Here is a 26,954-nt window from a genome sequence, read left to right as displayed (position 1 = left end):
ACCTCAGCCAGGATAACTTCACTTTATATATATTGACGCTGCTGTTCAACACGATAAACTCCATGTCTTGACAACCACCGACAGCCAAGCGCAGTCACGTACACAAACAACATAAAGGTGGGAGATCCTACTTAAATGTATATATGTATATAGATTCCACAAATTCGGTAACATGGGAAGTAAGGGGACGTTGCCCTTGCGACGAGCATACCCGACGAGTATATCATACACTGTATGATATCACTTCCGTTGGTACTTGGGCCAAGCATGGGCCACTGACCAGTCTTTCCTGGTCTGGGTGGACTGCGGCAAATCCACAGCACTGGAAGCCTCATTCCAGGAATAAAATGCGATGAAAGTGACCAAAAGAAAGAGAATTGTTCCGAACTGACAATTTTACGAGGAGAATAGCTGGTACGCGACATGACCTGCCGTGGATCGTCCGAGCAGAAGCTTCGCTGGAGTACTGAGGATGTGCTTGTAAAGACAAAAACGCCCAGCGCTGATTGGCGGAAAACAGCAGCTTGCAAGGACAGCTGCTCTCGTGGTCTATTGTACCGATTCATGAAGAATTACCCGATCAATTCCCCGCATGAAGCTTCACAGTGCCCTAGATATATAAGTAGCCACCCAGCGATTGTTGACCCCCCTCATCTCTTAGCGGCAGTCCAATACTGTCGTTCTGCTCATTATGAAGTTCTTCCACCTCTGGGCGGCGTCGATCGCTCTGAGCACTGCAACGGCCAGTCTGGTAAGCTCTGACTTCCAGATCGACATCGACGACACGACTGGTGCACTCGTAGGTCTACGAGACCCTCAAGCCAATGCGTCGTCCATGAGCTGGGTCGGGTCACCCACAAATACCCCCTGGCTGCCGCTTGGGAGCCGATGGGGGCTTGGCTTTGCTGATCTGGGCGCTGATTTCCTCCATCGATTCTACTGGCATGATCCGCAGAAGTCTGCCAGCAACAATAAAGCGAGCCATGCTGTATCCTACACCGCTGGACCCTTGAGGTTAGATGTCGATCGGTATCTGAGCGACGACGGGTCTTTCACGGAAAAATATACGTTCGTCAACAAGGGAAACGAGTCCCTCAACCTGGCAGAGACCAAGAGCCATGCTATCGCAATTTACACACCGTTTAATGACCACTACACCAATACTTCGGACTCCATACACCACCGCGCGCATGCACACGTATGGGCTAATGGCGGAGCGAATGCATGGGTCAAGATGGATCAGATGGGTGGACTGGGACGCAATCTTGGACTCGTCCTGACAAAGGGCTCATTATCCGGTTACAGTATTGAGTCCCGCGACATTGTTACCATGTCAAACACCAGAGGGGTCTTCCTTTTGCATCCCAATATTCCGACGCTTGAGCCAGGAGAATCTGCGACAATTGAGTGGACTCTGTTCTGGCACAGCGACTGGGAGGACTTCTTCGACCAGTGTGCTGAACGGTCTGATCAGTTCATTCGATTTGATATTCCAAGCCACACTCTGATTCAAGGCGAGGAAATAACGATCAACATGACTGGTGCCGTTAGTGAAAAGACTTTGGTGGATGGAAACTCGGTTTCTTGCAACAAGGGTACTTGTCAATACACCGTGTCCGCTGGCTCCAACGGCCAGAAAGACATACAGATCTCTACGCCGACAGAGAATGGTCTTCAAAACTCGACCATCTTCCTCAACACGGTACCGGGGCTGGACGACTTGGTGACTTCAAGGGTGAATTTTATTATCCAAAACCAACAGGTCGGTGGAGACCGCGAGAACCCCAACTTCGGCGGCTATGCTGTATACGACACACAAGCAGAGTCAATTGCCTTCTGGGATACATCCTCAGATCGCACGACAGGTCAAGAGCGCCTCGGCATGGGCAATCTGATCAGTCGCTATCTGGCCTCTCACCCGAACGCTACCGCCGTGCGATCTTCTCTTCAGACGTATTACGAGTTCGTCAGCCTGAAGCTGCAAGGTGAAAATGGCGAGGTGTATGGTAAACCACAAGGTGCAGGAAGCAGCAGGGAGCGCCTTTACAACTGGCCATGGGTCATCCAATTCCATCTAGCTGTTGCAAAGCTGGGTCTCGAACTTTCGGGCCCCGTAGCTGACAAGTCACCATTGGAGCGCTTCATGCTGACGCTTGAAAACTTTTACGAAACGGGTGGAAGAGAGCTGTACGCAATTGGCCTACCGATATTCGAGTCTCTTCAATTTCTAAAAGAGTCAGGTCATGATGAGTACTACAACAGAGCCCTAGAGCTTTTCCTTGACCATGGAGAGTTTATCCTAGAAAGAGGTCTCGACTATCCGCCATTCGAGGTCAACTTCGAGCAGTCCATTGTCGCACCGGCTGCCGTCATGATGCTCGAGCTTTATCGTGCTACGGGAAATCAGACCTGGCTTGAGGCTGGGGAGCTGCAACTCGACACTTTGCTGCGGTTTCAAGGAAAACAGCCAGATTATCGCATGAATAGCATTGGAATCAGACATTGGGACGGATACTGGTTCGGCAAAGACCGCAACTGGGGCGACACATTTCCGCATCACTGGAGTACCATTGACGCAGTCGCCTTGTACCACTACGCAAAGGCCACGGGAGATGAAGCCTATCGGAAGCATGCTGACGAGATTGTTCGGAACAACTTGGCTCTGTTCTCGCCAGATGGAACTGCTGGATGTGCTTGGATTTATCCGCTGACGGTCAATGGCCGAGAGACGCACTACAGGGATCCATATGCCAATGATCAAGACTGGGTTCTCAATCATCTGCTGTATATAAACATGATGGACCTGGAAAGCACCTCCTAACCGGATATCTATCGACAATGCGCATCGAATTTTACATCAATACCAATTAGACGAACCTGTCGTAGTGAATCGGCAGAGAGTATTTTGATACCATTAACAGCAGGGGTTGAGCTTGTTAACACTGAGTCTTTCCCAGAATACCGGGCTCGGCGAGCAGGCGAAAGAGCTGGAGGGGTCGATACCAATTGGAGAAAATTAGATCCATGAGCTGTGAGGGAGATCGGGAAATTAGACACCACCACTTCGGTATTTCGGTCGATGATCTGCGACAAACGCGGGGACGCGGGGTGAAGAAGGGAAATCAGGATTGTGGAGATCGGGAAAATAGAAAGGACTAATTAAAAGACCCTTTCTTGGCTGAGAGGGAAAATATGGTACTCGTGTTATCAATTCACCGAGCTAGGTCGTCTGTTGCGAGCATAACTTGGCATCCTACTTGCGATACTTATATACCATGAGCCCCCTCCCTTGCTGCCACACGCAGGATAACCCGCCAGTGGTCATGAGATGAGGATCCATGTTGTTGTAGCAGCTTTTGCTGCCGTGCAGATCGGTTTCTGCAACATCCTCTTCGACGGTGGTCCTGGCCTCCTCCAGCTTGCTGGTAGGAATGCGGAACCGGTGCAGCTTCTGTGCGCAGAGAATGAGTACGACGGTGTCTCTCGCGCAGCTGGCGACCTTGCGCTGGACTTTGGCAGAGTAGTTGGAGTCAACGGAACGCTGAGCCAAGGGGGCAATGTGTCCAGCCCTGACAACGACGCCCTGATAATCATCGGCACCCTTGGTCATTCAACCATAATCGACCAGCTCGTGGAACAAGGGACTCTGAACGTCAGCGAGATTGAAGGTCATTGGGAATCGTATATTCAGCAAGTGGTCAAGGATCCGATTCAGGGCGTCTCCAATGCCCTGGTTATCGCGGGGAGCGACAAGCGTGGGTCTATCTATGGAGTATATGATATCTCCAAGACAATCGGCGTGTCACCTTGGTATTTCTGGGCCAGCATTCCCTCCAACGCTAGATATGCTGTATTTGTGGATCCCGAACGAGTGAAGGTGCAGACCTCTCCTTCCGTCAAGTACCGGGGCATCTTCATCAACGATGAGTGGGATTTGATGTCCTGGGCGGAGGATAAGTTTCCTCAGAGCTCTCACAGTGATACCCACTTCACGCACGAGTTCTACAGTCTCGTCTTTGAACTCCTGCTGCGCCTGCGGGCTAACTACCTATGGCCGGCGATGAAAGGGGATGCTGCCTTCTATGCAGATGATCCGCTCAACGGCCAGTTGGCCGATCGTTATGGCATTATCATGGGAACCAGTCACCATGAACCTATGGCACGGGCGTACAATGAGCAGAGCGAAATCAGTGGTCCCTGGGACTGGTCTGAGAATAGCCAAGAGATTACCAAGTTCATGAAGTCCGGAGTTGAACGAGCCAAGGGTTGGGAAACCATGTGGACTATGGGTATGCGCGGGGATGGCGATCGCGAGTCTCCGACCTTGACTGCCCCTCAGCTAGAGGAGGTGATTCAAATCCAACAGGAAATGCTCGTTGAGGCTACGGGGAAGGAGGTCGATGAGATCCCACAGGCATGGATGCTGTACAAGGCAAGTATATATCTCTTAAGGATCTTTGATGAATGAGCTAACACGACGGAGATAGGAAGTTGGTAAATACTGGCAGGCTGGCATGAACATTTCGGAACACGTCACATTAATGTGGACTGACGATAATTTCGGAAATCTAAACCGCATTCCTCTCGCAAATGAGACTGATCGCATCGGCGGCCACGGAATCTACTACCACTTTGGATACGTGGGTGAGCCGCGCAGCTATGAGTGGATCAGTACAATCCAGATGGTCAAAACGTGGGAGCAAATGCACCTAGCATATGAGAAAGGCGCGAGGAGTATTTGGGTCACGAATGTTCAAGATATAAAACCACACGTAAGTACTTGTATGGCCTTGGTGATCAAACCAGGAATGTTCACTAACCCTCGATGGCGTTGTATAGGCACTATCGATCCAGCACTTCTTGGATATGGCATACGACATGAGCCATTTCCAGGATCCAGGATCCACGACCGAGTGGCTTCGAAGATGGGCGATTGAAAACTTTGGTGCCTCCGATGAGATAGCCGTCGCCGTCGGTGATATTGTTAATATGTACGGCCGTCTTGTGTTGCGGCGGAAGTACGAGACCCTCAACATTTTACCGTTTGCCTTCAGCACTCTCAATTACGATGAGGCCGAGAGTGTGCTACGGGAGTGGCAGGACTTAGCAACACTGGCATGGCAGACACATGATGCACTTGACCCGCAGGTGCAGGATGCATTCTGGCTCCTCTTCGTCTACCCGGCGGAGGCTGGCAAGCACGTCTTCGAGGTGTACATTTCCGCGGCGTACGGCTTTGTCTACCGAGCACAGGGCCGGGCAAGCACAAATCAAAAATCGTTGCAGGCGATGGCGGCCTTCGTGGCGGACAATGTCACCGAAAATGCGTATAACACCCGTTTCAACGGGCAGTGGGATCATTTTGTCCAGCATGCCCGCATGGGCTACGAGGGTATTCACGCTCCTGGGGATCCTTACGGCCCCAACTATCTCCCTCCGCTAGCATGGCATAATTGTGACTCGATTAAGCACAACAAGAATGTCGGTGTGGCTGTATCTGGACTCAATAGCTCTTCTATCTTCACAGACGAAGCTCTGATCCTGCCAGTAATTGACCAGTCTCCACCATCGAGAAGTAGACCTTACATTGACGTATTTGCGGCTGTGAATGGGTCGTTCCCATATGTCGTGACGAGCAATAGCTCCTTCGTCAAGCTTGATCCTTCGTCAGGAATTTTGACTTCCCCGGGCAAAGAAAGTGACATCCGTGTAGCTCTCGCAGTGGATTGGAAGACAGCACCGGAAGAGCCGACATGGGTGGCATTGGATGTCAGTAGTGAAAGCAGCACTGTAGCTGAAGTCCTGGTCCTTGTTAGCAAGACGACCGTCCCCTCCAATTTCACTGGGTGGGTTGAGGCAAACGGTGTTGTCTCAATCAACCCTGCGCGTTGGTCCCACGCGGAGACCACTGAAGGTGTTTCTTACGTCGAGCTGCCATGGTACGGCAAAACAGCATCTGGCGTCAAGCTCTGGCCTGTCACAGTAGACTCTCAGGACATTTCGAGCGGTCCGAAGCTACAGTACAACTTCTTCGTCTTCTCCGACGTCGATGACGCATTATTGATTATCTACCTGGGTGGCTCCCTAGACCATGACCCGACACGGCCGCTGAAGCTGGGCTATGCACTTGGCTCAGACACAGCGAAAGAAGTGCGTTTGTTCGAGGATTACCCTGCTGGTGGTCATCCTGCAGACTGGAGCCCTTCAGTTGTAAACGGTGGCTGGAATGTTACCGTGGATATCAGTGTGAGCAAGGGAGCAAATTCCTTGAACCTCTGGCTCTTGGAGCCCGGGGTTGTCGTTGAGAAGATTGTAATGGACCTTGGAGGTATGAAAGAGAGCTTTTTAGGACCCCCAGAGAGCCTTTATATTTCATGAAGATAGATGATTATAAAACCTAACCCGCAGGCCCGCCAGGACCGTGTTATAGGGTTAGATCTAACGTCGGCCATATACCACGCGAGTAAATGTCTAACGGAAAAACGAGTCCAAGCGAGCTGGATCCTGATTCCTGGGTCGGTAGCTCACCCAAGCGAGTCGCTCGGCTGTATTCCATACGAAACAGCACCTTTTTAATCCTTAATAGATCTGAAATAAAGAATATAGACTCTAAATATACTGTTAATATATATAACTTAGGTATTAATCTAAGTATTACAGCTTTATTTTGGTATGTTATATAATTTATGTCTCCTGGTATAGATGGGGGCTCCGACGCCGTTGAAGAAGGTACTGCTCGGAGCATTAGCATACATAGAGCCCCCCTAACTACCGTCTCGGACAATTTTCCACGTACCAAGAGCAGGAGAAACAATAACGTATCGAGTACTAAGGACATCCGGGTTTAGATCCGCTTTGGTGACCCGCACCCATAGTCGGGCTCTTTTCTCGAGGTAAGACATTCTCAAGAACAGTATCGAATATATTGCGAGATGTCACAGCGTATTAGGAGTGATCTTTGACAGGAGAGGTTGGGTGGCTGCTGCTACAGCAGGAGGTTTAGAGGGGAGGTGAGGTGAGGCGTCAGACTATGCCCCCGACATCGGTGCCTGACGAATATGATCACATTCAGGCTGGGAACTTATTGGATTGCGTGATATCCGCAGGGGGCCGTGGAAGTCCCTGTGGACGCACCCACCTCGTGGGAAGTCACATGGGAGTTGTACAACCTGGAAAATGATCCATCCGAGCAGTATGGTATGACTGTGAAGGAACCAGGGAAGATGAAGGAGCTCATCCGATGCTGGGAGGCCTACTATGTGGAAACAGGAATGTTTGAATACCCCGTTGAGCGTAGCGTTGCTAAGGCTTAAGGGCCCATCGCAGCCTAAAATAGGTAGTAGAAACAATACCCGGGACTGGCCAGAAATGACTGAGCGGGAGCTGCCTAACAGTAAGTTCGGCGTTGAAGCGGAATACTAGCGCTCACTAGAGTTCGACAATTACCTACGGCGGCGTCTACTACAGAGTAGTGTCGGGAAGGGCGGTTAGTTGACCAGAATGAACCGCGTTGCTCGAAATGAAGATATTGAAGGTGTTAGTCCCCTAGCTACGGGGTAAGAATTGGTGAACTTCGTGGCGACAAATAGAAGGTCCCGATTGCCTCTTGCTGCCATCCATTTGCCGATATATTTCTCCGATTCCTCATTCTGGTAGTTGTTGGCTGTGTCAATGAAATTACCCCCGGCATCAGTGTATGCGTCCAAAAGTTCAAAGGACTGCTCCTCATCCACGGATCCCAATACTGATGACCAGGATTTCCTGAGAGACATGGCACCAAGCGCAAGTGGTGAGACACGAACGCAGCTGTGCTGGAAAGAATGCGGTAACGACCAAGTTCAGTATTAGGCTGTTCTGGCAACATAAGAGCCATTGTTGCTGATGTTCTTTGGTAATGTTGTGTAAGATTCAAGCTAGTCCTGAGTAAATGTAGGATCCGTGCTTGGAGCGCACGAAGATGTTCAATGATCAAGTCTGATGTTTGATGATCGAGTTTCCTACCTCCCTTTATAAGTCTTGTGGATGGCCGGGATTAGACACCAGTATTTTTCAGCTGTTTTCGTATTTACGAAGCCGGCATCGGAGTTTGCGGATCAGGTGCACGCTGAGCCTTCACTAAGTTTATTGTACTGATGGATGCGATCCACTTGACCAGAACTTCTGGTCAGTGTAGAAAATTACTATGCTTAAACATAATCAATACATGATAAGCCTAGTTAGTGATATTATAGGTATTTCTATAAATCTTAACTCCAAAATTTCATCTATTGTTGAATGATCCTTGTGAGACTTTTATTCACTTCATATAAAAATATACTACAGAGAGGATGGCTCGGAAAGTGGGGTGGGGTCTAGCACTTCTGGTTGGCCATGTAAGCAACATGCATTAGTTTCCGAAGTTAACTCTAACCTTGATACCCACTGCCATGATTCCTTTTGTGCTGAAGCTCCTCTAGCAATAATTATGGGAGATTAGAAATCAATGGTTGTCTAGTTAGTGAAGGGGGTTAGGTTTGATTATGACAACTCATTCTCCGTCAGTTTAAATCTTCGTCCGCCTTCTCGTCCGTCTACAATCTCAGCTGCTCTTGAGGAATCTACCCGAGATTGTACCTAGCAGATTATCGGAGTTAAAAGCAATTATACTCTCATAACTCCGAATTGTGGAATTGTTTATTAATTCGCAAGGTACATAACTATATACTGTAGTGACTCAACTCCTAAATGTTCGAAACGTACCATGACCTGTAAAATACTCACTTCCCAAATACTGATTGAACATTGGAGTTATGTCTCTTCCTATGACATACAAGGCATTTCGCCGTGCCACGGGAAATCCGCCATTGACCGTCGTCCCATCCACCGAAAACCTTTCTCCTGATTTGGGTCCTACCGATGTCCTGGTCAAAATCCACACCGTTTCGCTCAACTTTCGTGACATTGCCGTCCTTCATGGACTATACAATATTCCATCTGAAGAGAGCGGCATCCCCGTTTCTGATGCCGCTGCTGAAGTTGTTGCCGTTGGCTCAGGGACCCACAATTTCCAGATTGGCGCCCGGGTGTCACCCAGCTTCCTGGTTTCCCGCTTGACCGATGACGAAAATAATCCCAATTTCAACTGCGTTGGACATGATGTTCCCGGTGTGCTTCGCAAATTCGCAATTTTTGACGCGAAAGTGCTGCTGCACCTGCCCAAACATCTCTCATGGGAGGAGGTACGAAATGACTCTGGTACAGTGTCCGAAACATTAACATATAAGCTTCCGGAGATAACCAAACTGATTGCCAACCTTAAGTCCGTCAGCGTAAATGGTGGAGAGTATTTGGAAATAAATATGCCTTGGATCACTCAAGTTGGTCAATCTGGCGACTTGATATTTTTTCTTTGTTTCTGAAGTCTAAAGTGGGACACAATCGCGGATTCCTTGCGTGGTCTATTCAGCATGGGTCTTCTGAGCCCCAGTTTCTTGCATTCACAAATTTTTATAACTCCTCCTTCCCCGACCATATCCTTCGCAGAACAAACAGTCATTGTAACAGGGTCGAACGTGGGCCTCGGTTTCGAAGCAGCACGACATTTTACCCGACTTGGCGCTGCGAAAGTCATCCTCGCTGTTCGCAACCGCCGCGCGGGCGAAGAGGCCAAACGGTTCATCGAGGCATCCACGAATACCTCAGGTATTTGTGAAGTTTGGGACCTCGATCTTGCCTCCTACAAATCGGTTCTCTCGTTTGGAAAAAGAGTCGCGGAACTCCCTCGGCTTGATGTGGTTGTGGCAAATGCCTCAATTGCAACTCCGCACTTTCAAATAGCGGAGGGCCATGAACGCACTATCACAGTAAACGTTATTAGCACAATACTGTTGGAATTACTCGTGTTGCCGACGCTGCGGAGGAGTGCGAGATTATATCCTGGTACGAAACCTCGGTTGACAACAGTGGTAAGCGAGGTACATGGCTGGGCGAAGTTTCCTGAGCGTAACGCAGAGCATGTTTTTGCCGCGTTGGATGATGTGGATTGCGCCAATATGGCAGAGAGATATGAAGCTTCGAAGCTCTTACAGGTGCTTGCGCTCCGGGAGATGGCAGCCCAGGCAACCGATAACTCAGTGGTGATGAATATGGTCAATCCTGGGTTCTGTCATTCCCAGCTGGGGCGTGAGATTGGCTTCGTGTTCAGCATGATAAAGATGGTGCTCGCTCGGTCAACAGAGGTGGGTAGTCGGACACTGGTGGCGGGAGCAGCAAGCGGAGAGGAGAGCCATGGAAAATATATGACAAATGGACTGGTTAATAACGATGCTCTGTCGCCATTTGTTCGCAGTGAGGAAGGAGACAAGACACAGAAGAAGATATGGGGAGAGCTGGTTGCAATTCTTGAGGCAATTGAGCCCGGATTAATGCAAAGCCTGTAATTGTATTCTATAGGATTTTACATCCTCTTGTAGGAAGAAAGAATTCACACTAGATCTTGCATAGGTATCACATACACATAAACAGAGTGTAATTAGTCTATCATGTGACATTTTTCAGTTCTACCGGTTTCATATACAATAAAATGTTAAGCTGCTGGTTATGCCGACGTGGTGGACTGAAGCTCTGGCAGTGGGAATAGGAGGTACTTTCACACCAAAAGATAGTTTAGACAGGTGATGATCGAGTATGTCTACACGCGCAGCGCTTTGTACACACTACATGCATTTAGGAAGTGTAATGTGAAAGTAAAGGACAGACTTTTGAAACATTACCATAATATCAAAGTGAAGCCACGAATATATATAAAGAAACTAACTCTGTCCATTTCCTAAATATTCGAAACAGATTAACTTCACTCTTTTACTCACTGGTATAGTTGAAGTGGTTATGACAACCGCTTTGACTGAGTTAGATGGATAAAAATGGACTGATAAGCTGTCGCTTTTGCTAGTTGTCTTGCAGTCAACAGTTCTTAATAGGTCTGCTAATTACATTCAATTATACTAGCACTGAGAAGATCCACGTTCTTGGACAGAGGTACAGAGATATGCTTTCTTGGCTAGTCAATATGATAATACCTAATTCTGTGAGTAATGTTACCTCCGCCAGAAGAAGACAAAGCCTAACCCAGTACAGAGTAATTAGTAAGTAGTTACCAACTCGCTTTACTATTTACCTTGTTAGCTTCGACGATAATACGGATATCCAGTAAGGTTTCAGTTGTAAGCAGCTTGAATTAAAATAGAGTGCAACGTGCACTGACACCCTGGAAAGTACTAAGCGCCCTAGGAGACAACCGATAACGATTAATAATGGGAAATCTGTTCAGAACTCACTGAAACTGCCCACATACATTGCTTGTCGGATTTAATTGTGGGTCATCAGTCTTGTGAGCCCGCCGGAGTCTACGCATAAGTGGCGAAGTGGGTTGCTAACCACGTTTCTGACGAACGATGTACTAGATGTAAGGGTCTTGCATAGGAATAAAGCGCAAAAAGATGTCCCTACAAAACCTAGGCGTTCAAAGTTTACAACGCAATTATTGACGGTATCTTGCCCTATGGAGGAAATAAGGAAGCCCAAGACCTCAGAATCAATTGATCTGAGGTTCCCAATTTCATTTCTTAAACTCTGCTAAGTAAATTCATCTGAACTCCGGAAATTCCTCTGCAGTCCAAACCTTCCAGACGAGCCTTTCGCCGCTAACGGTACCACTTCTCATGGTATCCAGAGCGGCGGTAGCCCTTTCCAAAAGCGAGTCCCCTTTAATCTCGCGGTACTTGTTAGGCTCAATAGCGCCCGAAGCAAGAAGCCCTGGTACAATCTCGGGCTGCAAATGATTTTTTAAGTAAGGATTCTGGTAAACAATAAGTCTCTTGGAAAACACCAAATCAAAATGGGGATTCATTCATCGTACCGCTTCATAGCTGTAACTCACAACGTTATATGTTTTCACGCCAGGCGCCCAAGGGGCCTCTCCAGCAATATCAGCCGAAAGTAGGATACCGGCTCTATCGGAAGGGGGACGAATGACCACAGGGAGGACGGCAGCGACGATTGACCCCGGCAGCGTTGCAATCTTAGCGATATGCTGCAAAGACCCGAATTTTGAGTCCACGCAATCAAATGCTCGAATGGGGGTTACAGCGTTCTCCAAGTCCAGTATCTTGATAATAGAGCCGACAACGTTGTCTTCTTGATAATCGAAGACATGTTTTGCGCCATAATCCTTAATCTTTTCGTGATGCTTAGACGATGCAGTCGCGATGACATTTCTGTACCCCCAGTGATTTAGAATCTGGATGGCGAATTGACCAACAGAACTGCCTGCCCCCCAAATCAGAATAGGAATATCCCGGTCTTTTGAGGAAAACCCTTCTGGAAGCGGCCATGGCAGATCGATATTGTACGGGCTCTACGGGCAGTCTGAAAATTCAAAGGGCGCAATGGTTGCGCGCAGGGCCGCGAGCAGTGACCCAGGCAATATTGGCTTTCCATACCACGCCATTGGTTGGATTGTTGATCCTAACGATGTCAATCGCCTTATGCCCGTCGGTGCCCCAGGCGAACTACTGTTGGAAAGTGCGAGCCTTGCTCAGGGCTATATTGGCCGTGAAGAAGAGACACAATCCACTTTTGTCGGGCGTCCCACCTGGCGGGAACAGGTGCTCCCCTGTAGCCCGGGCAGTCGGTTCTTACGCACTGGAGACCTTGTCAGGTACGAGCCCGAGGATGGGTCGTTTTGTCTGCTCGGCCGCCAGGGAAACAGAGTAAAGATCAGGGGCCAGCGCCTCGAGCTGGGGCAGGTTGAGAATAGTCTGCACGAGTGTATCCCAGCCAGGGGTCTTATTATTGCCGGTATCATACACCCACGGGCTGCAAAGGAGCCTATGCTGGTTGCGTTTGTCGCCGGTTCTGGGAGCAAGGGCAGTGCTAAGCAGGACGAGGACTTATTTCCTGCACCAACGGACGAGTTTCGCCACGAGGCGCGAGAGGCACTGAGAAAGCTGCACCACTCTCTTCCTAGCTTCATGGTACCGAACACGCTGTTGCCGATCAGCTTTATTCCGCGGACAGTAACCGGCAAGGTTCATCGGCGCCACCTTTACGAGCAGGCCTCTGGTCTGTCGCAGAGTGAACTATTCTCATACGTTTCATCTCGGCCATGCTACCGACCCCCGCAGACCGGAGATGAAGTCAAGCTTCAGCGCGCGTGTGCACAGGTTCTCCAGATTGCTGTCGAGTGTGTGGGAATGGAGGACAATTTTATCGAGCTAGGAGGACACTCACTAACCGCTGGACAATTGGTGTCGGTGGCCCGCGCAGACGGCCTTCAGCTCAGACTGTCTCAAGTATTGCAACAGCCGACCCTGGCCGCTCTAGCCCAGGATGCAGGCAAACTTCCGGTGAATATGGGGCCCAACTCTACTGAAACAGACCCATTTCGCAGTCTTCGCGAGCATGTCCGGCGACAGATCATCCCCGGTATTGACATGTCCACGGTTGAGGATGTCTTGCCAACTCTCCATTCCCAAATGGCATTCGCTCGGGACCATTGCGTCGATTTCTTCATCTTCCGCGTTGATGGCCCTCTAGACAGTGTACTACTGGGCGAGGCATGGACAGCGCTTGTGAACAAATTGCCTATTCTAAGGACTGTCTTTCCCACCATCCAGGGGGATATAGTCCAGCTCGTCCTTCGCGAAATCCCGAGCTCAATCAACGTTGTTGAACCTGCCGGCACCGACGGCGTGGAACTGTATGCACAGAAGCTCTGTAAGGCCGGACAGGAAACTCATTATCGTGTGGATTCCCCCACCGTGCAACTGACACTGGTGCAGGCACCAGCAGATCCGGGTGCCAGTGCGCTTGTACTTCGCCTTTGCCATGCCCAGTATGATGGCATGTGTCTCGAGAAGCTCATGCACAGCCTTTTCGCTGCCTACCATAATAGGTCCATTGAGGTGCAATCAGACTTTGCGCAGTATACGCACGCCTGCCGTCAGCTCCGGACCCCCGAGGCCATGTCGTTCTGGCGCCAACTATTAACGGACGCGTCTCCCACACAATTAGACGCTTCGGCCCATTGCAGCGAACCTGATCCTATCCTTTCGTCCATGAGAATGTCGTACACACGCGATATCCCCAATCTTCCCACTCCACGGGCTTTCACTCTGGCGACATGTGTCAAGGTGGCCTGGTCCTGGGTTCTACGTCAGGAGACGGGTCACGACGACGTTGTCTTCAGCCAGCTGGGCAGTTGCCGAGAGAGAGTGCCTCTTCCAGCGGCGAACAGTGTCATCGGCCCATGCGTCAACTCCACTCCGGTGCCTGTCTAGTACCGTCCAGGTATGACTGGTTCGGAGGTATTGGCTGCAGTCCAGGCCCAGCATGCACAGGCGATGGATTTTGATGTTGTTGGAATGGATGATATAGTGGAAGGATGCACCTCATGGCCTGCAGGAACAGAACCAGACACTTTAGTTGTCCACGAAAGTTTCAAGGTAGACTGGGAGCTGGCGGATGGTGACCTGGTTTGCAGGAAGAAGAAGCCTTACTTTTCAACCCATCCATGCGAAAAGACGGTCCTTATAACTATCCCATCGAAGCACGGAATGAAGGCAAACCTAGCGGCATCTAAGGCCCTTGCCAGAGAGCACGCGGAGTCCATTATGGACATGTTCTCCCAGGCATTTGTCCGCTTGGTTTCATCACCTGATAGCATATTATAGGCCATAAACTTTCATTCTTGTGCTACTGAACAGCAAATATATATAGTTAACTTAACACCGCCAAGGACCCAGCAAAGTGAAGGAGTAATGATTCAACCAATGAGAAGCGTTCATCAGGGACAGAATAAATTGCTAGGAACTGGATATATTGGGTTTCCATAGACCACCTCTCGTCGCTCCGCAGGCGGACGGGCGTAATAGTAACCTGGATTCTTCGTCATGTCGCATGGGCTGGGCTAACTGGCCATATCCTGGTGAGTCCGTGGCTGCACCGAGTAGTCTTTATTTGGTGAATGAAGATAAGATAATATTCTTGCCTTTGGCCGGGTATCTGGGCCCTACCCACGGTATATTCAGGTATGCAAACGTGACAAAGATTCTACGAAAGAGAGTGGCTTCACGAAATGCCTCAGGAATATCACCATAGAAGAGAGTTCGTTTGGTTTGTCAGTTGATGGTAGCCCGCACAGCCGAGAAAGAGATGAGACACAAAAATCAGGTCGTATAGCGTTATACACCATCAGAAGATACAAAGTAACATAGAAGCAGCTAGTGCAAGTGGCAGCAACAATCCTCTTGATGTGATACCAGCCCCGGCACCAGTCGGCGAAGATTCCAGTGTTGAAGTCGGGCTCGATCCAGGTTGAGTACTACTGCTACTACTCGGGGAGTTTTCATATTCCACAACGTGGACGTCAGTCCAGTATCCTAGATCCTGGCATTCGGACCGATACATATCAAAGACTTCCAAGAGGTCGTCGTTTTGCGTCGTGATACACTGCCTACAGCCATCGAGTCGTCGTAGGACAGGGAGTGTACAAAGGCACTCGGCAGCCGTTCGGTTGAGTAGGACGTTTCCGTAGTAATCGTATCCCTCCGCGAGTACACTCGTCCGAGGTGGTGGCGGGGATGCGTCGAGGTCAACAAGGTCACAGTCCCTGATTTGCCCATGGATTACACCGCAGATTCCACAGTCGCTATTGTAGTCCGGTGCTTCAGTCGCGGGCGGCATGGAGGAGACAGTAGTAGAGGGAGAGGAGAGGGTCGAGTTGGCGAAATAACCGAACGCCTTGCAGTCCTCATGATAATAGCCTGCAATCTTGTTCTGCCTGGCTGCTGGGGAATCCGACTCGCTGTCGGAATAGCATGAGCCAGGACATGCTGAGCGGGCACAGGCTTCACAGTCTGAGAGTGAGCTGATGGCTTCAGTGCAGAAGCATTGCGCTTCATCGTAGGTCGCAATCCGAGCCGTTGACGGACCATTTCCGAATGGCGCGTATTCCCGACCGGAGAGATTGCGTTCGATGGGCAGATGCTGGAAGTCGTGCCAGTCCGAGTCGAGATCAGGCAGCGCGCAGGATGATAAAAGCGAGGAAACTGGGCCACACTCCTGCGAACACTGCCCCCGGACAGCAGGGAGGATGGACAATAAAACCAGCCAAAGCATGTTGCCTGTTGCGACCCGAGGGAGGAAGCGAGTGCAAAGAGAGACGGAAGGGAAATGGGATGATTTCAGTTCATAAATAGGTCCATGGGACCATGTTCTTCGTCTTGGCCAACTATTGTAATTCTACTATAATTGGCTGGCATCTCGTATTCCTATGTTGATCTTCGAGACCCTGCGCATTGATCTCCACCTGCAGTCATCGGTCAATTGAATTCTCTTTCCAGATGAACCCTCTATCCAGACATCCAGGTGAATTTCTATCCAGAGTACAGAGTACACCTTGGGAAACCTCCTGATATTTTCCATTAATAACCCTAACCCTCCAGAACTGCACATATGCCCCATCATCGCGCACAAGGCCCTCCCCTCTGAACCTCAAATACTTCTCTCGCCCTTAATCTGTAAACCCATGCTTCTTGCTGACAATAATTTTTTGACCCGCGCATGCCAGTCTGAAGTCGGTCTGCGCCAGCGACACTGAGCATCTGGTTAATTCGGATGGTGTGGTAGGAGTGGAGGCGGACGCGGAGGTGGAAGGATTCTTTGCCGGCTGTTTTGACTAGATACCTGATTACCGGCGGTTAGCATGGCTCTTTATAGATTCTATGACAATGCAAGTAGAAGTATATGATGTGATGTACTTATTGGCACAGATTCGGGCGGCTTCCAGCGCCTCGGGGCCAGGCTGTTCGTATTCATTCGATACCAGATGGATGCAGGAGGGGAACTCGTCCACGGACGCTTTCTTGCGGCCCTGGTCAAAGAAGCGTATCTTGGAGTCGGGGACGCTGCGATTGAAGCGAGATTTCGGATACGGCTTGGGTGGATGTTATTAGCATCTCCTCCGTTAGGGCCAGTATGAGCAGGGACTGACTTTGTTTTTGCAGTGCCGGTAACATCTTGCGGGTCGTCTAGCCATCGTCGCTGGTACGGGCAATACTGTATAGTAAATAGTATATTATCCCAACAACGACTGCAGGGGTACTCGCTAATAAATGCACAGACTCGCGGGCACCTGCACTTCTTTTGATAGAGATAGGGGTATTTGACTGTTGCTGTGAGCTCTGGGCTGGGCTGCGGTTGGGGGATCCCCCCTTCGCAAGCTGGTATAGAGATGACAATGTCTGGCACGCAGCTGCGATGTACGACTCATGGGCCTTGTCAATGTATTCGGGCTGAAGATTCTCGTCGTCTCGAGAATCGCTCGGATCCCTGTCGCTGCCACTGAATTTGTCATGGGATATCAGCGGTAGTATTTGCTGCGAGAGACAATCCTGGGACCGCCGACGGAAGGGACAACGATAGAACTCCATCACATGGAGTGGGATTGCGGTGGTCTGATGGGGAATCCATGATGCACGAGAGAAGTCGTTGAACTGTCGCTTTGTTGAAGCGCAGCCACGCGATGGTGAGACTGGGCTGTTCTGTACAGGCGAACGCTTTGTCTCCCTCATCTCGAGCGAGATCTAGGGCATTCTGACCACCGGATACTGGGCAAGTGGCCCAGGGAGGCCATCCCCACCTGGTCGATTCAAGAGGCAGCTGCCAGCACTCTACCCGCTAGTAATCGGCGACAGTGATTGGGGTTGCGACTCGCAAAGATGGAGGGACCTCTCCGGCTACGTAGGAAAGGGTGAACTGAAGGTCTGTAATTATCCGTCCAGCCATAGCCGTGGAGATAAACTGGCGCACGAGGCGAGGCAGAAGAAGCCTTGCTACTTATCTGCCAGCTAGGGCTTATCGGATTCCGCACATCGAGGACTGGGCCTAGTTATGTTCGGCTGTCCACTGAACTCGTGGCGCGGTTGATACCTGCAATGCCCAGGACAATCCTTGTTGATATCCTTCTCGCACGAAGGGCCAAGGCCCCTCGTGCTGAGATTGGCGCTTCGGGAATGAGGATCGACAGGCTAAGCGTTCGCTGCGTATTGCAATGCAGTGTCCACGACAACTTTCCTTAGTGCCTCTTAGGGCTTGGACCGTTGGGGTTTCGGCGTCCTCTTCCTGCTCGGCCCCAAGCGACGTGCCGCGACGGCCCACTTTCGACATGTAGCTGTATCTCTGTACGTCGAGTTACCCCGTAATTTCAGACGGTTTGACTCAGGGTCAGCTCGTTTCGCATGGGAAGCTCCATATCGAGTCAGTCAGGGTTGCAATCCGTGCAGTCCCGGGCCACATTATCTGCAGAGTCCAAAAGCAAATAAATACGTTGGAGAGAGCCCAAATATCCTCTTCATCCACCGTCATCTCCCTTTGCCACTGTCAGCATCGCCATGTTAGGCCCTTCCGCAGGACTCGACTTCCTAACTGGCCTCCTGGCCCTTTCCACCGATATCGCGGACTGTGCCTGTCGCTGCATGCCTGGCGATGCCTGCTGGCCCTCCCCCTCCATCTGGTCGCAGTTCAATGAGTCCGTTGATGGCAGACTTATTGCGACCGTGCCATTGGGCACGCCCTGCCACGGCGATGCCTACAATGCCGCGGAATGCGATGCTCTAAGCGCGCAGTGGACGCAGCCGGACTTACAGTGAGTGATTGCACATTCCTCGGTGGAAACCGAGATATAAAAAGGATTAAAAAAAAAAAAAACTCACACCCCGGTTCAGCTATGAATCATCCTCCTCCATCATGGCCCCATTCTTCGCCAACGGCTCCTGCGACCCCTTCCACCCCGTTGACAAACCGTGCACATTGGACAACTACATTGTCTACGCGGTCAACGCGAGTAAACCTGATCATGTGTCGAAGACAATCCAGTTTGCGACAGAGAACAACATCCGCTTTGTGGTGCGCAATACCGGCCATGACTACAATGGCAAGTCGACTGGGGCCGGTGCTCTCGGTATCTGGACGCACTATATCAAGGACATTGAGACCACGAACTGGGAAGACTCGTGGTATAATGGAAAGGCAATCAAGCTGGGTGCTGGTGTCACAGGTTTTGAGGCCTATACTGCGGCCGACGCGCAGGGCCTGGAAGTTGTTGGTGGCGAGTGCCCATCGGTGGGCATTGCCGGGGGATATACCCAGGGAGGGGGGCATTCCTCATTAGCTTCTGCGCATGGCCTCGCGGCAGACCAGGTGCTCCAGTGGGAGGTGGTTGATGGGAAGGGCAATTTTATCACTGCCACGCGAGACAACAAATACGCGGACTTGTTTTGGGCGTTGAGCGGAGGGGGTGGTGGCACGTACGGTGTTGTCTGGTCAATGACCGTAAAAGCACACCCTGGCACGCCTGTTTCTGGTCTAAACTTGACGTTTACCAACGAGGGTATCTCTCAGGATACACTCTATCGCGCTGTGTCTCTGTACCATACCACTCTGCCCTCTCTTGTCGACGCCGGTGCTATGAGTGTCTGGATGTTCACCAATACCAGCTTTACCATCTCTCCATTGACTGGCCCCAATATCCCTGTCGATCGACTGCAGGAACTGTTAGAGCCATTCACTGACGGCCTTGCTAAGCTTGGAATTACCTACACTATCCATGCAGAGCAATTCCCCAACTTCCTATCCCAATACAATACAATGCAAGGCGCCATCGAAGTGAGCACAGCCCAGTACGGCGGCTGGCTGATTCCACGCTCTGTAGTGGCCGAGAACAATGAAGCCCTCACAGAAGGCTACCGCAAGATCACCTCCTCGGGTGCGACCTTTATCGGTGTGGGATTGAACGTCTCGCGCGCCGTTACCGGCGACGTCCACAACGCGGTCCTGCCCGCCTGGCGCGACACCCTAATCGACACAACCATCACGACACCCTGGGAGTGGGATGCCGACACGGCTATGCTGGAGCAGCAGCGCAAAATGACAGACGAATACATTCCGACTCTCCAGGCCCTGGCACCGAAATCGGGGGCGTACATGAATGAGGCCGACTTCCGCCAGCCGAATTGGAAGGAGGCGTTCTATGGGGCGAACTATGGGGCACTTAGGGCCGTTAAAGCTAAATACGACCCGAACGATGTGTTCTATGCATGGCAGGCGGTTGGCTCGGATGAGTGGGCTGTGGCTGAGGGGGGGCGGTTGTGCCGGGCGTTGATAGAAACTCCGTAGAACGACGCGCCCCGCTCCTGCCCCTGCATATTGCATGGGCTTGGAGGCCGAAGCGTAAAATGGCTTTGGAAGAGCCCGGTTGAATCTGTAGTCTACTATATTCTAATGTAAATAGTCGCAATCCTTTCTTCCACTCGTCCACGTTGCAATATCAACTTCACCCTGCTTGAGCTGGCCAGGGTGCCAGTTCCGTAACTTTCATACGAATTCTGCAGACCGCATGACTCGAGTCATGGCCCGGGGATATACCGGTGTCATTGTCGCCGATCCATTTGGCCCCCATGCGTGATATTCCTGAATCAAACGTCAATCCAGCCGATCGTCATCGATAATGGGGCCGTCAAACTCAGGTTCCTCGCTGTTCCCAGGATTGAATTGCTAGTGTACCACTAGCTCCGAGTCCGCGTTACATTTCTATAATTCCTTTCTATAATACCTGGTTCTATGACGATTTGCCATTTTGCCATATGCTCTGCACACTCACAGCCACCTGGGCCGAACCCATGCCACATCAACCCTGTCGGTGCGCCTTGAGTTTGAACTATGGAAATCGAAGGCAAGCGGGCGGAGTCTCGTCTTTTCCTTCCACTGATCAACCCCACCCTCGTGGCTTGGATTGACACTGCTTCTTTTTCTTAACTTTCTCCTCGACCCCCGCCCCGGTCCTCCGCCTCCTCTATCCTCGAGTATACTCACCACCATCTCTGTTCTCTACGGAACCATGGGCTGGGTATACAACCTCCAATCGCCCGACCCGGACTCCCATATCCCCCGGGTTATCGCAATCAGCATGGTATTTGCGGGCGTGGCATGTTTGACGGTTGCGCTGCGCTTCCATGTGCGCCTCTGGGTCAAGAAAGCCGTTTGGGTAGATGACTTTGCGGCGCTGTTTAGTGCGCTTATGGCGGTTGGGTATGCTGGGCTTATAGTTGCTCGTATGTCTATCGCTTGGTCTTCTTTGTTTGATTTATGGAGGGAATAATGGACTAACAGCCTGGTCAAATTCAGAGACACGGTGGGGACTGGGGCTTCATGAAGACTACTTCCCGGCCGCTAACAGTATCCCGTTTGCTAAGGTTGGTGTCCTACCTATGCTATCCGTTTTGTCCGTGGTGTAATGAATTCAGCTTACAAGGACGGAATCAGATGCAATACGCGGGCGGACCCGTATACGCAATCTCCTTGCTTGGATTTCGAATCTCGCTTCTAGCATCCTACCTGCGGATTGGGGGCTTTGTCCGGACGTACCGAATGGTTATCATTGTCGCCATCGTGGCCTGCGTTTGTAACCAAATTGTGTTTACCATTGTCATCTCGTGCGGGTGTAGGCCGGTAAGTTACCTTCTAATTATATACCAAGGACAAGACGTGAAAGAATAACAGGGTTGATTGATCTAGATCGCACGTCAATGGGACCCCTCAATACCAGGTACGTGCATCGACACGGTCGGATCGTACTATGCCCTTGCGGCGACCAGTCTGGCCTTCGACGTGGTTATCATTGCGCTTCCGCTGCCGATTCTGGCGAAGTTGAAGTTACGATTACGGCAGAAGGTGAGCGGCAGTTGTCTAACTCCATTTCGACTTATGCCACAAGAGACAAAGCTGACAAGGCGGCTATACTGTGAAACCATAGGTCCTCCTCGGCGTCCTCTTCGGCCTCGGATTCTTCATCACAATCATCCAGATCATCCGCATCTTCACGGTTAAGAACCTCGCCAACTACTCGAACAGCGAGGCGATCATCCTCTGGTCAATTGTTGAAATTGGGCTTGGGGTGCGTTTTTCCACCATATCTCCATCATCCTATCATTCCTATACCTGGCTCTCTCCCACCGCTAGCACAGTGCAAGTAATATGAACACACATACTAACAGTGACAGGTCATAATAAGTTGCATTCCAACCTACGGCCCCTATTTCCGCTCCTTCAAAATGAACATATCGGGCTACCGCCGGCGGCGCACGCAGGGGACAGGACAATACTATGGAAGCTCCGACGCACAGTCACGCTTGCACTCGCAGTCGCACACGCAATCATACAGGCTTTCAACCCGCAATATGAGCCGGGGCCGCAGCGGCGGGCGAGACCAGGATGGGGAGCGGGTCTATGATAACAGCACCTTGCCGACAACGATGGTGGGCGCAGTGGCAGAGAGGAACAGGATGGGTGACAATGATTCGGAGGAGAGTATACTGTTTGATAGGGGTGACGATGGTGCGGAGCAGATCAAGGATACGGGGAATGGGAAGGGGATCCATATTGCGACGGAGGTGAGGGTGGAGAGGGGGCCGCGGGAGTAGACTCTAAGTTTTAGTAGTCAGTCTGTTATTGTTAGTTACTCGGCGATATATATATAATCATCACGTCATGACCAGTCCGATCGCACTAGCCAAAAGTAGAAACCGTGGACGTTATGAGCCACGGTGCGTCGAATGGAGAACTATATCGGGCTCGCCGATAGAGAAGCTTGATTGGATTACGACTTGCCCTCTAAAGGATTGACTATCTGGGGGCGGTTATATAGCTTTTCAATGGCGTCAGGTCCCTTCCTAATTAGGCCATGGCGAGGTGCTGGATGTCCGCATGACTAAGCGTGGATGCCCACCTCAACACACAACAAGCACTCCCTCCAGTTGATTCTCACTATCAACACAAGAATCGGTTCACAACAACATTCTATAGACTCGCGGCCTCGCCGACTTTGCCAAAACTAAGCAAGTGACTCTGTGGCTTTGCTTCGCTGCCCAGATTTTCCTCGACGTGCATCATGCCATGCGACACAGCGCCCTGGGTGCATTTGTAGACCTTCGCATGAATGGGCTTCGCATCTAGAAGACCATCAAGGAGTACCAACAACTGTCCACCACCCACCCGCCGCCCGAATTCTGGCCCAAAGAAGGTGATGAGCAGATTCAAGGTATAAGCGAAGCCGTGCAGTCATGGATCATCCAAGATCTATTCCATGATCTTCGAGTGCAGTCTAGCCTCGCCAGAGTTGGCCCTCCCCTCGAAAAGCACACACTCCTATCGCAGCACCCCATCCTCTGCGGCTTATTCCTATTCAAACTCAACCTTTTCATGCAGTCGCTGACCACCTGGTGTATTTGTGGCTCAGTCTAGAGGACATTATTGGTCCTGATGGTGTTGCCTCGCTACAGACCGGGATCCCCATCAAGAGCTAAGTCTTATAAGATATAAATTTTAAGAAATAGCACGTATTAATCGATTAATATGAAGCCTTGAGTATATATTGTTTGTAAAATACACAGGCTTCTTCCAGGCTGGGTCGCATTCGTTTAAGATCTCGCTTGGCCATGCAAGGTCCCAGTTCTTCGTCGCCAGCACATGGACTTTCCAAAAGGCCATTCACAACAGCCGAGTACGAGGGGGCAGAAATAGATCTCGTGTTGCAGACGCCGATCACCGTCAGGCTTGTCTGGAATCTCTTCAACACGCGAAAAACAGGTCGATCGTGCCTATTCTTGGATACGAGCCTGTCAACACCGAGGCTGATCACGCCGTGAAATATCCCCAATACGCAGATGCTACCTTGCCTGAGAACCTTTGGATCTGAGGCTCGCACGTGTGCGATTCTGCTGTTCTGAAAGGTCGACGAGGTCGCAGACACCAGGTTCCAAAAACAGCTTCAATATGCGTGATGTTGTATAAAGCTCGCGAAGATCTCAGCCCCGAGATCATTGTCCTCCAACTCGACAATCCCCTTCATCCCTCTCAGCATCGTCAAGATGCGCTTCTTCAAGCTCTTCCCCTTCCTGGCCACGGCGGCCTTCGCCAAGGTCGACGACCCAGCCGCCGACAAGGCCCAGTCGCACAATGAGTTCGCGCTCTTCCGCAGCGCCAACATGAACGGAGCCGACAAACTGTCTACAGGAATCGGCTTCCACTCCTTCCGTATTCCCGCCGTCGTCCGCAGCAAGTCCGGCCGCCTCATCGCGTTCGCCGAGGGCCGCCGCTTCAACGACCGCGACTTTGGCGACATCAACCTCGTCTACAAGCGCTCCAAGTCCACTGACGGCGTGGGCAAGACCATCGACGACTGGGAGGGTCTGAGCGAGGTCATTGGCGCCGGCGACGGCACATGGGGGAACCCGGCCCCCGTCGTCGACGAGGATGGCACTATCTATCTCTGGATGAGCTGGAATAACGGCAGTTACTCTCAAACCGGTCTCCCCCTGCACGACGGAACCCCGACAAAGCCCATCGACGACACCTGGGAAGGCCGCCGCCACCTTTTCCTCACCTACAGCAAGGACGAGGGCGAGACCTGGTCCGAGCCTGAAGATTTCACAAAGGCGCTCACACCCGAGGGGCGAACCTGGGACGCAGTCGGCCCCGGTATCGGGATTCGACTCACATCCGGCGAACTCGTCGTCCCTGCTCAGGAACGCAACCTGGTCGGCCGCGGCGAGCCAGGCAAGCGCGAGTGGACTGCCCAGGACGTCCCCGGGGCCGGGTCGGAGGGTACGATTGTCCAGCTCCCTGATGGACGGCTGCAACGCAATGACCGTAAGGCCGGTGGATATCGCATCATCTCCTATGGCAGTCTTGACGAGGGCTTCGGCGAGTTCAAGGAGGATACTGGCCTCCCCGACCCCGGATGCCAGGGTTCCATCCTCAGCTATAACCGGGACGAAGACCTGAACCGCACGATTTTCATGAATGCCGCCGATGCTAAGACCCGCCGCAGTATGCGTGTCCGTGTGACGTATGACGATGATGCCGGGAAATACAACTACGGCCGCAAGCTGGATGATGCCCCGGTGCCGAACTCGGGTCATCAGGGTGGATACTCGAGCATGGTAAAGACAGGCGATTACAACATTGGTGCGCTTGTCGAAAGCGATTTCTTCAATGATGGGAGCAATGGTGGTTCGTACCGGACTATCCTCTGGCGCCGATTCAATCTCTCTTGGGTCCTGAATGGGGCGAACAACTAGAGCAGTTGTCTTTTCTGGCTGAGGGCATCATATGCGGAGTCCTTCGGGCTGTACAGCAAAGAATGATCTGTTGGCATCTGTTCCTATTCTTTGCCTGTTCATTGGTTAGTACGTGCTTCTGCTGTTTTAGACGCGTGTAAAGATATTTCACTACAGAAGAAGCTAGCAGGAGTAAGTACTATAAAGTTATCTTAATATAGTTTTATTTGTTCTATATTGTTCGAAGCTATCTACCGCGTCGGTACGCGATTATGATCTAATGTTAGCTCTCGTCACCTTCCCGGAACTGGATCTCGAGTCTGACAGCGGCCAGTATCTCCTCTTCGGGCCGAGTTGGCCTGTTTAAGGCGACCCAGATCTCCACGAGTCAGCCCAGCTGGGGAACCTCCACCGCAAGCTTAAAATAACTCTTGCGAGGCGATGTAACGCCAGCGAGATCCTCTGCTCTTCAGGCCCAGCCCTGCCAGGAGAAATCTCCCACAGCCCCAGTGGAACTCGTCGATCCCAATTGTGCCGTCATCGCAATTGGCTGTGTTGTCTTCCTGGACTGAACACGCAGGATCATCCGTGGGGTCCGAGCCTGAGACACAATTTCAGCCATGAAGAACACAACGGTTGAATCTAGACTATTTAATGACATGACTCCCTCTGTTCTGATGTTATCAATCCACAGTTCAGACAAATAGTGTCAACTCAAACAAACAACGAAATGAAGACCACCTCTCTCCTCTCGCTCGCCTCCCTCTCCGCAACGGCCCTTGCAGCCGGTACGTTTCATACAGAGCCAGGCCCTATCCCTTCCGGCCTTCCCAGTAGCTAATCCGCACACAGGCTGCAACGTCGACGGCAACCTCTTCCAACTACAAGCTTTCCAAACCCGCGACGACGGCTCGCGCCACACCGGCAGCGTCAAAGTTACCCAAATTGGCGACCTGGGCACCGATAGCCTTGCCCACTTCAACGCCTCCTCTGCTGGCGGGCCCGAAACCTCGACCGCAGTCTTCTACCTCAACACCGACAACAACCGCCTCATCGTTCTCGATCCGTTCAACCCGCTACACGGGTCAAACGCCTACACCGATGTGGCTGAAGGCGGCGAACTGAAGTTCACCTTCTACAATGACACCAGCCGGCCCGAGCCGTACCACTGGCCCGTCTTTGGGATTAGCGAGGCAGACGATGGGAAGTACTTGACTGTTGATGGGGATGCGGCTGCCTTCAAGTATTGTCCTACGGATGCGGAGAGTCCGCTGCTCACTGGGTCTATTGCCCTGGGCACGGCGGACGTTGGCAAGGACTGTGTGCCGCTGGACGTGCTGCAGATCTATCAAGTGACCTCGCAGGTTAGCCAGGAGTAGAGGAGATATCCCATACACAATAATGCGAGAGAACGCTACATGTTTACCATAATAAATCCTTGAAACCTGCAACCTCCAAATTGCTTCCCTTCATTTTCACCAAACCCTTTCCCCGCGCCTGAAGACAGCGTATCTATATTCCCCAAACGGCGTTATGCCGCGCTCACACGAGAGCCAAGCACTGTCCCTGACACCAAGTCAGTAAGCTTCCAGTCAAGAAATTAGGTCGATCACGCAATGCCCTGCTGTGCCTCTTGATCTAGGGGGCCTGACGCACCGGGATCGCGATTAGCACCATAATCACCTGACGGAGGCAGGGGCTCAGAGGAGCACTTCGACCAATGCAGGTACTGATCTCCGCCCCCAAAACTTCGAATGGATTCCGGTTAGCGAGGAAGATCCAATGCTCAGTTCCAGTGTG

At 51.3% G+C, this 26,954-nt stretch overlaps 12 protein-coding genes across 12 annotated transcripts; 8 read left to right on the top strand and 4 right to left on the bottom strand.

The window, feature by feature from the left end:
* Nucleotides 1-691: 691 nt before the first annotated feature.
* On the top strand, nucleotides 692-2,821 carry ASPVEDRAFT_133568 (uncharacterized protein; the record flags this gene model as incomplete). Its single annotated transcript, XM_040807045.1, has 1 exon — nucleotides 692-2,821. One exon carries the CDS (start codon nucleotides 692-694, stop codon nucleotides 2,819-2,821), a length of 2,130 nt encoding a protein of 709 aa, XP_040668781.1.
* Nucleotides 2,822-3,054: 233 nt separating this feature from the next.
* ASPVEDRAFT_712718 (uncharacterized protein) lies at nucleotides 3,055-6,618 on the top strand. Its single transcript, XM_040816107.1, has 3 exons — nucleotides 3,055-4,432; nucleotides 4,488-4,772; nucleotides 4,840-6,618. The coding sequence occupies exons 1-3, from the start codon at nucleotides 3,329-3,331 to the stop codon at nucleotides 6,376-6,378; spliced, it is 2,928 nt and encodes a 975-aa protein (XP_040668780.1). The 5' UTR covers nucleotides 3,055-3,328; the 3' UTR covers nucleotides 6,379-6,618.
* Nucleotides 6,619-8,789: 2,171 nt separating this feature from the next.
* ASPVEDRAFT_889473 (uncharacterized protein) lies at nucleotides 8,790-10,418 on the top strand (the record flags this gene model as incomplete). Its single annotated transcript, XM_040818457.1, has 2 exons — nucleotides 8,790-9,218; nucleotides 9,408-10,418. The coding sequence occupies 2 exons, from the start codon at nucleotides 8,790-8,792 to the stop codon at nucleotides 10,416-10,418; spliced, it is 1,440 nt and encodes a 479-aa protein (XP_040668779.1).
* Nucleotides 10,419-11,623: 1,205 nt separating this feature from the next.
* Nucleotides 11,624-12,371, bottom strand: ASPVEDRAFT_84480 (uncharacterized protein; the record flags this gene model as incomplete). The annotated part of the gene is made up of 3 exons (XM_040817541.1): nucleotides 11,624-11,836; nucleotides 11,897-12,254; nucleotides 12,304-12,371. The coding sequence occupies 3 exons, from the start codon at nucleotides 12,369-12,371 to the stop codon at nucleotides 11,624-11,626; spliced, it is 639 nt and encodes a 212-aa protein (XP_040668778.1).
* A 54-nt stretch (nucleotides 12,372-12,425) lies between these two features.
* Nucleotides 12,426-14,318, top strand: ASPVEDRAFT_29551 (uncharacterized protein; the record flags this gene model as incomplete). Its single annotated transcript, XM_040810241.1, has 1 exon — nucleotides 12,426-14,318. One exon carries the CDS (start codon nucleotides 12,426-12,428, stop codon nucleotides 14,316-14,318), a length of 1,893 nt encoding a protein of 630 aa, XP_040668777.1.
* Nucleotides 14,319-15,231: 913 nt separating this feature from the next.
* Nucleotides 15,232-16,158, bottom strand: ASPVEDRAFT_29550 (uncharacterized protein; the record flags this gene model as incomplete). The annotated part of the gene is made up of 1 exon (XM_040810240.1): nucleotides 15,232-16,158. One exon carries the CDS (start codon nucleotides 16,156-16,158, stop codon nucleotides 15,232-15,234), a length of 927 nt encoding a protein of 308 aa, XP_040668776.1.
* Nucleotides 16,159-16,502: 344 nt separating this feature from the next.
* ASPVEDRAFT_194420 (60S ribosomal protein uL16) lies at nucleotides 16,503-17,077 on the bottom strand (the record flags this gene model as incomplete). The annotated part of the gene is made up of 3 exons (XM_040809158.1): nucleotides 16,503-16,725; nucleotides 16,800-16,975; nucleotides 17,033-17,077. 3 exons carry the CDS (start codon nucleotides 17,075-17,077, stop codon nucleotides 16,503-16,505), a joined length of 444 nt encoding a protein of 147 aa, XP_040668775.1.
* On the bottom strand, nucleotides 17,070-17,612 carry ASPVEDRAFT_889465 (uncharacterized protein; the record flags this gene model as incomplete). Its single annotated transcript, XM_040818456.1, has 1 exon — nucleotides 17,070-17,612. The coding sequence occupies one exon, from the start codon at nucleotides 17,610-17,612 to the stop codon at nucleotides 17,070-17,072; it is 543 nt and encodes a 180-aa protein (XP_040668774.1).
* An 819-nt stretch (nucleotides 17,613-18,431) lies between these two features.
* ASPVEDRAFT_84476 (FAD-dependent oxidoreductase) lies at nucleotides 18,432-20,214 on the top strand (the record flags this gene model as incomplete). The annotated part of the gene is made up of 2 exons (XM_040817540.1): nucleotides 18,432-18,685; nucleotides 18,765-20,214. The coding sequence occupies 2 exons, from the start codon at nucleotides 18,432-18,434 to the stop codon at nucleotides 20,212-20,214; spliced, it is 1,704 nt and encodes a 567-aa protein (XP_040668773.1).
* A 721-nt stretch (nucleotides 20,215-20,935) lies between these two features.
* Nucleotides 20,936-22,517, top strand: ASPVEDRAFT_84475 (uncharacterized protein; the record flags this gene model as incomplete). Its single annotated transcript, XM_040817539.1, has 6 exons — nucleotides 20,936-21,149; nucleotides 21,223-21,290; nucleotides 21,361-21,546; nucleotides 21,613-21,768; nucleotides 21,851-21,991; nucleotides 22,098-22,517. The coding sequence occupies 6 exons, from the start codon at nucleotides 20,936-20,938 to the stop codon at nucleotides 22,515-22,517; spliced, it is 1,185 nt and encodes a 394-aa protein (XP_040668772.1).
* A 1,533-nt stretch (nucleotides 22,518-24,050) lies between these two features.
* On the top strand, nucleotides 24,051-25,287 carry ASPVEDRAFT_42550 (putative extracellular sialidase/neuraminidase). Its single transcript, XM_040812606.1, has one exon. It carries the CDS (start codon nucleotides 24,081-24,083, stop codon nucleotides 25,173-25,175), a length of 1,095 nt encoding a protein of 364 aa, XP_040668771.1. The 5' UTR covers nucleotides 24,051-24,080; the 3' UTR covers nucleotides 25,176-25,287.
* Nucleotides 25,288-25,884: 597 nt separating this feature from the next.
* Nucleotides 25,885-26,533, top strand: ASPVEDRAFT_29545 (uncharacterized protein; the record flags this gene model as incomplete). Its single annotated transcript, XM_040810239.1, has 2 exons — nucleotides 25,885-25,942; nucleotides 26,007-26,533. The coding sequence occupies 2 exons, from the start codon at nucleotides 25,885-25,887 to the stop codon at nucleotides 26,531-26,533; spliced, it is 585 nt and encodes a 194-aa protein (XP_040668770.1).
* Between the last annotated feature and the right edge of the window lie 421 nt (nucleotides 26,534-26,954).

This window comes from Aspergillus versicolor (genome assembly GCF_001890125.1).
Source record: "Aspergillus versicolor CBS 583.65 unplaced genomic scaffold ASPVEscaffold_6, whole genome shotgun sequence".
NCBI classification, from domain to species: domain Eukaryota; kingdom Fungi; phylum Ascomycota; class Eurotiomycetes; order Eurotiales; family Aspergillaceae; genus Aspergillus; species Aspergillus versicolor.
Note: the sequence above shows the minus strand (reverse complement) of the source record. Positions and strands in the feature narration are given on the sequence as shown.